The sequence below is a fragment of the Lepidochelys olivacea genome, assembly GCF_965140295.1.
Source record: "Lepidochelys olivacea isolate rLepOli2 genome assembly, chromosome: 20".
NCBI lineage: Eukaryota > Metazoa > Chordata > Testudines > Cheloniidae > Lepidochelys > Lepidochelys olivacea.
In genome coordinates, this window is record NC_140430.1 from 17,351,773 (window position 1) to 17,365,136 (window position 13,364).

General features: G+C 66.1%; 1 protein-coding gene across 1 annotated transcript; it reads right to left on the bottom strand.

Annotated features, from left to right (window-relative positions):
- Positions 1–153: 153 nt before the first annotated feature.
- PTGER1 (prostaglandin E receptor 1) lies at positions 154–9,150 on the bottom strand (the record flags this gene model as incomplete). Its single annotated transcript, XM_084610503.1, is given in 4 exon segments — positions 154–1,675; positions 2,663–3,548; positions 9,000–9,123; positions 9,126–9,150. Coding segments are annotated over 4 exon segments (1,287 nt in total). The 3' UTR covers positions 154–1,423.
- Positions 9,151–13,364: the final 4,214 nt, after the last annotated feature.

Sequence of the window (13,364 nt, forward strand, 5' to 3'; positions counted from 1 at the left end):
GCTCTGCGGGGGGGTGGTGGCGGAGGTGGGGCTCCCCTCTCCCCTCGGGTGGGGGCCCCTCCCCGGCAGGGATGGGGGTGGGGATTCAGGCTGCCAGCTGTGAATGGGGGAGATGGGGACGTGCACACAAACCAAAGCCCAGACACCAGAGCGATCGGTAAAAGCTCTTTATTGTACAGAGCTCCCAGCGCCGCCCTGCGGGCTGGGCCCCTGGCATGCTGGGAAATGAGCACCCCGCTTGGGGCCAGCGTTCCCCACCCCCCGGCTTTCCCTGTGGCCGCTGGGGGCTCATTCCTGACCCCCCTCCAGCCCCTGTCCAGCTCCCCCCATGTCCTGGAGCTCTGCAGATGGTGACTGGCCCCAAGCAAGGCCTAGGGGAGTGGGGCTGGGGGCCTGTGGCAGAATGGGGATGGGGTGGGGGACATCTCCCCAGCCATCCTGGGAATGGCACCAGCCCCTTGGGGAAGGGAGCAGAGCACCTCCCACGTACCTTTACCTCAACCCCCACGTCCAGTGGGGGCTTATTCCCAACCTGCCCCCCTCAAATACTTGCCACTCCAGCTTAGCCTGGGGCCAGGGGGCTCAGCTGGGGCCCGTGAACAGGGAGGGTGGCCTGGTGCAAGGGGGAAGCTGTCCCCTGGGTCGAGAGCAAGCTGTGGGCACTTTGTGCAGTATACACAGCCCCATGGAGATGCAGCCACCTCTGGGGTGTGTGCAGGGGCTCTTTCTACAGGAAACCCTTGCTCGGCACTGGCATGCAGTCACCTCTGGGGTGGGGCACCACAGTTTTCTAACAGCCACATCCCAACGCTGCCCATGCCAGGCCAGGAAGTGAAGACGAATCCCCTCCAGGGGACTGAGGGAGGCAGAATGGATTCGGCCAGGGCAGCAGGAAGCCCCGGCAGGTGGGCCCTGCTAGACTGGTGCCATCACCTCCTTTCACTGTGCCTCAGTTTCCCCAAAAGTTAAACAGGCCTGGTTCAATATGCTGCTTCCCTGGAGAGAGCCAGGCCCTGAGCTCCCCCAAAGCCACGGTTTGCTCAGAACCCCAGTGTCCTGATGCGCAGGCTGACGGCGTAACCACTAGGCCCTGCTACCTCTCAGGCCAGGTCCTCTGAGTACAAACCACCCTGCACCACCACTCCCGCATTTCACCATGGCATTGTGCCCCCCCGCCCCGGCGCATGCCCAAACACCTGTGCAACCTGTCGCCCCATGTCCAAGGTGCCTCCTGCTTCGAGCCGGGAGCTGGGTGGGCCCCGGCAGCAACGGCCCCCGCCCCAGATTTCCATCTGGCTCAGCGCCTGCCACGGGTGCAGCAGGGGGGGGCCCCCCCCAGGCGGGTGCGGCACCATCGTCCGCCCCCCTCCTCCCGAGCGCCTCTCCAGCCGGTGCCAAGGCGCTGGCAGGGGCACAGGGGCGCCTACGAGCGGCCGACCATGCTGCGCTCGGAGCTGTGGAAGGAGCTGACCTCCCAGCGCTCGAAGCGGCTGCCCTTGCCCGGCGGCTGGCGGCACAGCACCCCGCAGAGCTTGCGAAGCACGGCCCGGCGCAGCAGGATGTATACCCAGGGGTCCAGGATCTGGTTCCAGGAGGCCAGGCGCACGCCCAGCAGCAGGAGCTTCTGGTAGCCCAGCGAGCCGGACCGGTCACCCACCGCCAGCACCACGAAGATCTGCAGGGGAGGGAGGGGCACGGCGGTGAGAGGGGGGGGGGGTTGACTCTGGCCCCAAATCTCTGGGACTGACCCTCAATCTGAGCCCCCCCCCCACAGCCTCATCCCCCTCCCCTCCCACCCTGAGCCCCCCAACAGCCCGATTCCCCCCAACCTGAGCCCCCCAGCAGCCCCCTCCCCCCAACCTGAGCCCCCTCAACAGCCTGATCCCCCTCCCCACATCCTGAGCCCGCCGCCCCACGGCCTCATCCCGCTCCCCTCCCAACCTGACCCACCTCCAACCTGATCTACTCACCCCAGACAGTTTGGGGGGGGGACCCTGCAGCATGTACACCTGGAGCCAAGCGTGACTGTGCAGTTACCAGCCACCAACCACACGAGGGCGCTGCTGCATCAGCCTAGCACCCCCCCCCCCCACCCCCGAATCAGCAGCAGCGCAGATACCCGTGCTCCTGCCTCCCCCGAGGTCAGGGCCCAGGGGGCAATCCTCCCCCGGGGGGAGATCAGGATGGTGCCGACTGGGGCTCCGGCATCACCTGGGCTCCCCACCACCGCCCGGCCAGCCCCAGCCTTTTCCAGGGCAGCCCCCACGGGGGGAGGGGCTGAAATGGGGTAAACCTGGCACCCATGGGGAACCCCCAAACCCTGCACCCATGGGGAACACCCCCAGTCTACCTTGTCCCTGCAGGGAACCCCCGACCCTGACACCCCAGGGAACCCCCCCCAAGCCCTACACCCTTGGAGAACACCCCCAAACTGCACCCTGTCCCTGCAGAGAGAACCCCCAACCCTGCGCTCATGGGAATCCCCCTTTCACCCTGACCCCCAAGGAGCCCACCCTACACCCATGGGGAATCCCCTTGCACCCTGACCTCCAGGGAAATCCCTCCAACCTTGCACTCCTGGGGCAACCCTCCCACTACATCCCATGGCACTGGGGGGGGACCCCATTGTATTCCATGGCCCCCACCCTACCCCCTCACTCACCAGGATAGGGCTCCAGCAGATGCAGGAGACGACCATGATGCCCACCAGCTGCACCACCATCTCGATGTCATGGGCCTTGGCACGCCGCTGCCCGCATTTGCGCTGGGTCCGCAGCCGCGCCCGCACCAGGGTGACCCCGCTCAGGGTGTTGCAGACCAGGGCGACCAGCAGGGAGGCCAGGCCCAGCAGGGAGAAGAGCAAGGCAAAGGTCACCTCACGCCAGCTCTCCGCTGGCTGCACCTTGATGAAGCACCAGGTGCCCGGGTACTGGATGGTGTAGCTCCCGAAGCTGAAGATGGGCAGCAGGGCGATGCCCAGGGCGGAGCCCCAGAGGCCCAGCAGGGTGAGTTTGGTCCGGACAGAGGTGACCAGCGAGGCATGGAGCAGCGGGCGCCTCACCCCCACGCAGCGCTCCACTGCCATGACGCAGCCCAGGAAGAGCGGGCACAGGCCGAAGAAGACCATGCAGGCGCCAAAGAACTGGCACATGGCGCCGGTGCTGTCCATGGCATCCCATTTCAGCCGGGTGGCGTAGAGCCGCAGCACGAAGGCGCCCGGGATGACGTGCCCGGCGAAGTCTGTGATGACCAGGCTGCTGGCAAAGAGCAGGAAGGTGGCCTTGGAGCGGCGCCGGAAGCGGGCGTAGGACTGTGTCAGGATGGCCAGGGCCACCACGTTGGAGACAGCGCCCAGCATCATGGAGAAGATGGGCATGGCTGGCGAGGGCCCCCCCTGGCCCCCCGAGGAGTTCCCCAGCCGCAAGCCGCCAACAGGCACAGGGAGGGGTGCCCCGGGGCTGCAGGGCGCCCCCAGCAGGGAGGTGTTGGGCGGGTGGCTGGTGAACATCCTCTCAGCAGTGTCTGCAGCTGGCACCAGCCATGGGCATCTGTGGGAGGGTGGAGAGAGATGGGAATCAGGGGAGAGCCACTGCCACTAGGCCCCGGCAATGCCCCCACACGCTGGGGGCTGAACCCCACGGTCCCCTCTCCCGCCCCGCACTGGGGGAGGCGCCCTCTGCTGGTTCCAGAGGGAGCTGTGGGCTCTCATTTACCCCCGCCCCCAGGCCTGCTGGGGTGGGGACAGCAGTTTGGAGCTGGGGCGGGAGAGGAAATGGGGGAATCGGGGCACGTTTCCTGGCTCTGTGGGGGTCCCCCAACTTTCAGGACATTTGAACCCAGGGCTGGCGGGGCGACTGGCCCCCGGTCAGGCAGGGCAGCGCTGCTGGAGCCCAGGGTGCCCCTGTGGACTGGCACCAAGGAGCAGGACTGGCCCCTCTTGCCACTGCCTCCCCTGAGCCACGGGAAAGAACCCCCTGGGGAACCCCGTGTGGCCCCACGGATGACGCCTCCTGGCACTGGGTCGCTGGGCTGCAGAGAGCCCAGGGGTGACTCTTGGGGGAGCAGAGAGAGGAGAACCCAGACTCCTAGAAACCCCCCTTCCCTCGCTCTAGACCCCCCCCCCCGAGCAGGGGAATGAACCGGGGCCCTGGCACCCAGCCCCCTTTCCCCCCTGCAAAGAGCAGATCGGAGCTCAGCACCAGTCCCGGTCAGTACGGGGGGGGGGGCGATTCTGTTTCATTCACCCCCCCATCAGGCCCCCCATTCCGGGGCCAGCAGTCCGGACCCCCCCCAGCTACCCCCCCACCCCCGAGACGGCCCCGCGGTGCTGCCGTGGGGCCCGCGCCCCCTTACCGTGCTCAGAGGCACCCCGCGCCCCACTCCCAAGCGGCCGGATGGCTCGCCCCCAAGGGACCGCACGTCCGGGCCCCCCGCGCCCCGTCCCGGCTGCGAACGGGGCAGAGACGGAGCCGCCCTGGCCGAGGGATCGACGCCCCGTCGGGGGGCGCAGGGCTCGGGACCCGCTCGGAGACCCCCCGCCCCGCGCCTCGGCAGCCGCCTTCCCCGGTGGGGCGAGTCCCAGCCCCGGGGTCCCGCCGTGCTGCGCTCTGTCTCCCCGGCCGGCCGTGCGTAGAGACCGGAGCGCTGCGCCCCCGAGCGCCCCCCTGCGCCCGGCCCCGCTCCGTCCGCGGGGGGGGGGGGGGGGAGCGCCGGGCCGCCGCCAGGGGGCGCGCCCACCCCCCCCCCCCGGTGCCCAGCTCGGCGCGCGGGCTCCCGCCCCACAGCTCCCAGGGAGGGGGTGACCCCAGCTGCCAAGCGGCCCGGTGGTGCTGGGCTGGACGCGGGGCGCCCAGCTCCCGGCAATGGAGCCAGCTGACACCCTCTGGCTTGTTCCATGTTCCGGGCACGAGCCACCCTGTGTAAGGGATGCGTCACCCTGCCCCTGCCTATGGGGTGGGTCCTGTGCCACCCTGCCCCATGCCACCCTGGCCCAGCCTACAGGATATGTCCCCTATGCCCCCATGCTGTCCTGTCCCACCCTGTCCCACCCTGTCCCGTCCACGTCCCCTATGGCGCCCTGCTCCTGCCTGCAGGGTGTGTCCCCTATGGCACTCAGCCTCATGCCATCCTGCCTAGGGCATATCTCCTGTGCTATCCTGCCCCATGGCACTCTGCCTAGGGCATAACTGCCATTTCACCCTGCCCCATGGCACCCTGCCCATGCCACATCCCATGTGCCACCCTGCCCCATGCCACCCTGCCTAGGGCATATCTCCTATGGCACCTTGTCCCATGCCACCCTGCGCCTGCCTACGATGTGTGTCCTGTGCCACCCTGCCCCATGACACTGCTTCTGCCTATGACATGTGTGTCCCGTGTGCCACCCTGCCCCATGCCACCCTGCCTATGGGGTGTGTCCCCTATGGCACCCTGCCCCATGCCACTGGAACCTGTCTGGTGCCCATCCTGCCCCAGTCCATGGAGGATCCTAGCAGGCACATTGTATGCAGCATGCTACCCACTGGGGCTGCAGGCTCTGCAGGGTGGAGGGATACCAGGGTAGATGGGCCCCTTGGGCCGATGGAACCGAGCTCACAGGCCCACAGATGCAGGGAGGCGACACATTCCTACCCGGGGGGGCTGGGCGGGCACACTGAGATGCAGCAAGGGGAAAGGACTTGCCCATGGGCAGTCAGGAACAGAACCCAGGTGTCCTGAGTCCCAGGGCTCTATTCCCTAAGGAACGCTGTCCTTCAATCCCGGCTGAGATGGACCATTACTCTGCTCTGGCTGGAGCCTCCTGCCTCGCCCATCCCCTGGGTGTCAGGGCTGCTCGGAGCTCGGGTGCTCTGGAGCTCAGTGCCTGGAGCCACACAGCCCTGTTCCCCGTGGGACACTGTGGCCATTAGATGCCAAGGGCAGTGCCTGGGGCCAGCAGCCCCTGCTGTGTCATCACCCCAGGCGGGTTACAAAACACTGCAGGGATGATGTGCTCCAGGGGAAAGTCACCCAACGGCTCGGCCTGTTCACACTCCTCTCCCAGAGCTGGGGATAGAACCCAGGAGTCCTGAGTCCCAGACCCCCTTTAAAGAGTCCCGAGACCTTTCAGCTGAACGACCTCTAGGCCAGGGAGGGAAGGAGACTCTGCATGAGGCCTGTGGGTGGCATCAGTTCCTGCCAGTCGCTGTTTACCCCCAGCCCAGTGAGATCTGAACAGCTCCAGCCGGGACAGGTCCCTGGGCGCTGATGAGCTCCATGGATCACAGGTCCCTGGTGCCTCAGAGCTGGAGAATTGAAACCACTGGGGGCTGCCACGGCCCCAAGCTCTCATCTCCGCCTGGGAAGAGCCCAGTGGCTCCCCCATCCTGCTGGCCCAGGGATCCAGGCACTGACCCGGAGAGCCCCCCACTGCCCGTGGAGTCACTGCATTGGCCTGGTGAGGAAAGCGGCTCCAAGAGCAACATGGTGACTGTCAACAGGCCCAGCCCAGCTCCACCGTCCTGGTATCTCTCCGGCCCTATGCCCAGCCCCACTGCCCCAGCACAGCCCAGCACCCGGCACACACCAAGAAGTCTACCAGCTCTTGAGAATACCTTAGCAAAGGGGAGGAGAGAGACAGACAAAGGTTTAAGGTGACAGATCAAGCAGTAGCTGGGGGGTGGGGTAAGGGACTAGACGGGGCTGGCTGGGGACAGGGACAGATGGGGATGGCAGAGGACAGGGTTAGATGGGGCTGGCTGGGGACGAGGATAGACGGGGCTGGCTCGGGACGGGGATAGTTGGGGCAGGCTGGGGATGGGGTTAGATGGGGCTGGTTGGGGACGGGGACAGACGGGGCTGGCTGGGGATGGCAATACACAGGTTGTCTGAGGACGGGGACAGACAGGGTTAGATGGGGATGGGGACAGACAGTGCTGGCTGGGGAAGGGGATAGACAAGGTTATCTGGGGACGGGGATAGACGGGGCTGGCAGAGAATGGGGTTAGATGGGGCTGGCTGGGGACGGAAATAGATGCAGTTATCTGGTGATGGGGATAGATGGGGCTGGCTGGGGACGGGGACAGACAGGGCTGGCTGGGGACGGCGATGGGGACATCGCCTGGTGTCTGGCATGGCGGCAGGTGGGACTCAGAGAAGGGGGCAGCGGGGGCCAGCGCCATGCTGGCAGCCATGTGAGTCCTGCCCCAGCGGGGCCCCATCCAGGGCAGGGCAGGCGCCCATGTCCGGGCCCAAGACCCCTGTGCTGAGCAGGCGTGGGGTTTAGGGCACACCCCTCGGTGAGCGAGCACCATCTCTGGGCAGGAGTGGTGCCCACACCGTCCTTATGCCTCCGCCCTGACTTACATTTGGCCATGTGCATTGTGGGAAAATCCAGGCTGCTCTCCCATCATGCATCAGCAGGCGGCAGAGAAGCACTGGAAGGGGGAGCAGTGCATTCTGGGATGGAGAGCCGTTGTGACTCAGGAGTGGGTTCCGTCTACACTAGCCAGTCTGCAGACCCAGGTTAAGCCCCTGGAGGGCAATGCCATGGGGCACAGGCTGAGCCCAGTACCTGGCAGGTGGGGTAGGGGGATGCCTGGTAGCCGGGACACCATGGCCCCTTGTGGGTTATCAGCTTCATATGGGTGCAGCTGACCGGCAGGTTCCTGGGCTGAGGGGCCGTGGCTCGGTGAAGCCAGGGACCAGCGCCAGCTGCTGGAGTGCTGGGTACATAATGACCCAGGAATGGGCCCATCTAACCCGGTATCCTGCCTCTGACAGGGCCAGGTGCAATGGCCTTAACATGTGCAATGGGGGATCGACTTGCTGCCCGCCCCCAGCCAAGGCTTTGGAGGTGCCTGGGGGGGTGGGAGGGGCTCATGGATGTCCATCCCCACAGCCAGCACTACTGCCCTCACCCCACAGCGCCCCCTGGTGGGTGCGGGTGAGCCCTGCACAGTCGCATCTCTCTGGCCTGGGCCAACCTCGATGCCTTGGGGGGTCTTGGCCTTGGTGTTGGGTGATGGGAAGGGGGAGGGTGCCAGGGACAGCTGGGGGAGGGGACCTGAGCGGGAGATGGGGAAGGAGGAGTTACAGGGGAAACAGGGGACTATGGGGGAGTGGGGGTGGGGAGGGCAGGGGAAGGGAGGGGGTCATGGGGGAGGCGGGGGGAGGTAACAGGTCCCCCCCAACCCCCGACATGTCTGTGGAAAACCACTGAGTACCCAGGAATCGAGTCCCATGGGGGTTCCTGGCATGCAGAGTGAGCCAGGGACACTGGGTGGGATGGGCTAGGCTGGGGGCAAAGCGGGCAGGGGAGAGGGAGTGGCTAGCAGTGAGGTGGGTGGAATCAGGACCTGGGGGGACCCCGGTGTCCCCAGTTCCCAGCCCAGGCCCAGAGCTGCAGCCCAGCACCGTGACCCCTCCCACGCTACAGGGAGTGCTCGCACCAGCCCGACCCCAGCCAGCAGGGGGCGCTGTGGGGTGTGGGGCAGGAGCCTCTTGGACCTGCCCAGCTGTTGCCGCGCGTGGGGCGAGGTGGCGCCCGGCCCTGCCGTGCCCAGGCTCCAGCGGGCGGCGTTTCCCGGCAGAGCCGCCCCACACGGAGCCCATTAGTGCTAATGGCTGCAGGCCGCGGTAATGGGTAATGGAGCTCCGCAGCCATGAGCTCATGCGGGGCCGGGCGAGCGGCTGGTTGCAGCACCTGTCCCGGGCTGCACCCACGCCGGGACCCAGCCTCCCATCCAGGTCCTTTCACACGCGGCCCATTGGCATGAACAGATCACGCAGCCTCCTCCCCTTTGGGGGGGGACATGCTGGGGAGCGGGGCGCCCGGGCTGGGGCGGTGGCGCATGAACGGGGGGTGGGGGGTGCATAGAGCAGGGCAGGGGTTGCATGGGCTGGGCTGGCGCATGGGCCAGGGCTGGGGTGGTGCATGGCATGGGGAGGGGCAGGGGCACATGGGCAAGGGTGGGGGGCACGATAGGCCAAGGCAGCGAGGGAGGGGGCATGGGGCTTACCTGGCCTGGGACTGGGATGCGCAGCTCACGACTCCAGGCGGTGGCTGTCTGCCGGGTGCTGAAGCCGGGGCGCCTGGATCCCGCGCAGCTGGGGGTGCAGGGAGGGGCTTGAGGCCAGGACCGCTGGCAGGGGGGCGGCTGCCAGACACATGGCAGTTCCAGGCCAAATGGGAGCTGGGTTCTCCTGCTTCTCAGCAATGTTTAGGGAAGGGACGACGTACCAGCCAGGGACCGGTGTCAATTTGAGCCAACTTGAGTCAGGCCAACAGAATCAGGGGACAGAAGGTCACAGAGTAGAAGAGACAGACCAGGATTGAGGGGCACCAGCAGAGCCGGGGGGGGAAGGCTGGGCCAGCAGGGGGCTGCAGGTCATGATTGAGGGGCACCGGCAGAGCTGGGGGCAGGGCAGGATTAGCGGGGGGCTGCAGGTCGGGCTTGAGGGGCACCGGCAGAGCTGGGGGGGGGCGGGGCTAGCGGGGGGCTGCGGGTCAGGCTTGAGGGGCACCGGCAGAGCTGGGGGGGGGGCGTGCTCTCTGCCAGGCTGCCCGGCCCATTCCCGAGCTGTGGTGGGGGCTGGAATGTGTGAATGAGTCACCCTGTCGTTTCCTTTGATTTGGTGCCCAGATTGGAGGGGTATGTGGAAAGGGGTGTCTGTGGCAAGAGGCAGGTTGTAGGGTGGGGGGGGGCAGGTTGTAGGGGGCCGTGGTGGGGTGAGGTGAGTTGCAGGGGGGGCTGCGGCAGGTGGCATAACCTGGCCGCCTGCCATAGGCTGAGGCCAGGCTCAGAGTCCGCGGCAAACCTGAGCTGCTGGCTCTGTGTCTCAGACGTCTCCAAGGGGAAGGCCCCAGCAGCCTCGTGGCTCTGCTGAGTAACCCCCAAGCAGCTGGCCCAGCCATGGGACACTCCCCCGGTGATGCAGCCAGCTCTGGGCTGGGGCCGCCCCACGGCAGCACAGTAGAACAGGATGGGAAGGAAAATCCTGTCTCCAGCGGAGCGGGGTGCGGGGGAGGCGTTTGGGAGGCCAAAGAGAATTAACTGAGGTGATTCCTGGCCTGACATACACGCAGCCCCAGGTGTGAGTTCAGGGGGGTCTGCCATGAGGAGAGCCTGCCCGCCAGGCCCCCCACTCCCTGTCGCATGCCCCCCACTGAGCCCCTCAACCCTCCCACTCCCTGTAGCACGCCCCCCCACCGAGCCCCTCAATCCCCCCACTCCCTGCAGCATGATCCCCCCCACAGAGCCCCTCAAACCCCCCACTGTAGCATGGCTCCCCCCCCACACCGAGTGCCACACACACTCCCCGCAGCATGGCTCCCCCACACACACACACTCCCTGCAGCACGGCTCCCCCCACTCCCTGCAGCACGCCCCCCCACTGAGTCCCCCAACCCCCCCCACTCCCTGCAGCATGCCCCACACCGACCCTCTCAACCCCCCCACTCCCTGCAGCATGCCCCCCCACCGAGTCCCCCAACCCCCCACTCCCTGCAGCATGCCCCCCCACCGACCCTCTCAACCCCCCCACTCCTTGCAGCACGCCCCCCGCACCGAGCCCCTCAAACCCCCCCCACTCCCTGCAGCATGCCCCCCCACCGAGTCCCCCAACCCCCCCCACTCCCTGCAGCATGCCCCCCACCGACCCTCTCAACCCCCCCACTCCCTGCAGCACGCCCCCCCACCGAGTCCCCCAACCCCCCCCACTCCCTGCAGCATGCCCCCCACCGACCCTCTCAACGCCCCCACTCCCTGCAGCACGCCCCCCGCACCGAGCCCCTCAAACCCCCCCCCACTCCCTGCAGCATGCCCCCCGCACCGAGCCCCTCAAACCCTCCCCCACTCCCTGCAGCACGCCCCCCCCAGACTGAGTCCCACGAACTGCCCCGCTCCCTGCAGCAGCCCGGCTTCCCCGGGGTGTCTCCGCGCCCAGCTGGTGGCTCGCGGCCCCAGGGGCTATTTACATAGCAACAATGCAGCGTCTCCAGTACAAACAATGGAAACTGGGAGCAGGTCGCCAGCAGGGACCGACCCCCCCAGCTCAGCCACTCGCAGACTGCCTGGGTCTGTGCCCTGGGAAGCAGGTGACATGATCCACCCCCGCCCCCTGCAGCACAGCGCCCCCTGCTGAGCCCCCCACCCCCTGCAGCACAGCGCCCCCTGCTGAGCCCCCCGCCCCCTGCAGCACAGCGCCCCCTGCTGAGCTTCCTGCTCCCTGCAGCACGGCGCCCCCTACTGAGCCCCCCACCCCCTGCAGCACAGCGCCCCCTGCTGAGCCCCCCGCCCCCTGCAGCACAGCGCCCCCTGCTGAGCTTCCTGCTCCCTGCAGCACAGCGCCCCCTGCTGAGCCCCCCGCCCCCTGCAGCACAGCGCCCCCTGCTGAGCTTCCTGCTCCCTGCAGCACAGCGCCCCCTGCTGAGCCCCCCCCCGCTCCCTGCAGCACAGCGCCCCCTGCTGAGCCCCCACCCCGCCCCCTGCAGCACAACGCCCCCTGCTGAGCCCCCACCCTGCTCCCTGCAGCACGGCCCCCCCACTGAGACCCCCGCTCCCTGCAGCACAGCGCCCCCTGCTGAGCTTCCTGCTCCCTGCAGCACAGCGCCCCGTACTGAGCCCCCTGCTCCCTGCAGCACGGCGCCCCCTACTGAGCCCCCTGCTCCCTGCAGCACAGCGCCCCCTAGGGTCATGCTAGGGGCCAGCACTGACTGCGAGGGGTGAGTGCCCCTGGTGAGCCCCTGCCCTGCAGATCCAGACAGGCTGTTTATGGTCAAGCGCCAACGCTCTCAGCAAGGGGCGAGCCCCCCCCCGCCCCCGAATTGACTTGGTTCCTGGCATCAGATGGGAGGAGGGGGTCTTGGCTAAGGGCCCAGATGGAGCATATCTGCAACACAAACATCTCAGGGCTTAAGTGGGGGGATGGTGGAGGGTTTTCTACAGGGGGAGGAATTCTGGGGGATGCGGGTGGGCTGGGGGGGCAGATTATGAGAATTTCACATAATTGTGAGACACTAGATGACTCAACAGATGTTACACAGGGATCGCTCACCCAACATGGGGATGCAGCCACCTCTGGGGTGGGTCTGGGGGTTGTTTATACAGGGATCCCCTGCCCAGTGCCCGGGCATCAGGACACCTGAGTTCTATTCCCAACTCTGCCCTTGCCCTGCAGGGTGATGCTGCGGGGCAGACCCTGCTTGGTGCCTCAGTTTCCCATCGGCTGTAATGGGGGTAATGGCTCTGCACCCCATGTGACCTGAGGGCCCTGTAGGAGCCAACACACAACCGCATGTGTGCCCCGGCCAGGACTGGGGGCAGCGGACTGAGGTGCAGGAGGCCTGATAAGGGGGTCGCCTGGCTGGGGGGAGGTACTGGGGGTCACTGTGGAAGGGGCAGGCTTTATTGACTGTCTCCTCCCCATACCCTGCCCCATGCCAATCCCAGTGGAGAGCGCCCCCTGGGGGTAGCAGGCAGTTGATTCCATGTTGAACCTGTTACTCACCCCCTCCCCCAGGGTAGGGGACTGGGCAGCCTTTCTCCTGCCCCCCTTGGATACATGGCCCCTGTGGCATGGCAATTTCCCCTCGGGCCTCCCGGCTTGATGCATTGTGACAGGGTGCAGGGGGTGAGAAAGTGGGTGGGGGGTGTGTAAGGACCACCCCTCCCCTCCCCCCTGGTCAGGGCCCCAGAGAGAGATGCTGAGGAAATCCGAGCCCTGCAACCGGCTCCAAGATGGGGGAAGGACTGGGATGAGCTGGGGGCAGGAAGGAGAAACCACACGGGGACACCCCCCCAACTAATCTCCCCAGCCCCCTGGGGCCAGAAAAGGACCAGACAGCTCCTAAGGGGCTGGATATCAGAACTGAACTGCTCGGTAACAGCAACCAGAATGGCATGACATTTAACACCCTGGTGAGGTGGGGGCAGAGGACAAATACCAAAGGACAACCCCACCCCCGCCACTGCAGCATTTAACCTCAAAAAGGGGAATGCCACAAACCCGAGTTAAAGGGACATTCAACGGAACAGTCCCAAGGGTGAAACGCCTGCAAGCTGCATGGCCACCTTTTAGAAATACCCTCACGGAGACTTAAGCTAAATGTGTAGCCCCTGTTGAAAAAAACAAACAGTGTGAGGATAAACCAAAACAAAAAACAAAATGCCCCAGTGGCTAAACAACAGAGTGAAAGAGGCAGTTAGAAGCCAAAGGCATCCTTTAAAAACTCAAAGTCAAATCCCACTGTGGGAAACAGAAAGGAACATAAACTCCGGCATGTCAAGTGTAAAAGTATAATTAGGGTGAAAAAGTATTTGAAGAGCAACTAGGAAAAGACACAAAAACTAACAGCAAAGTTTGTTTTAGGTGCATGAGAAGCA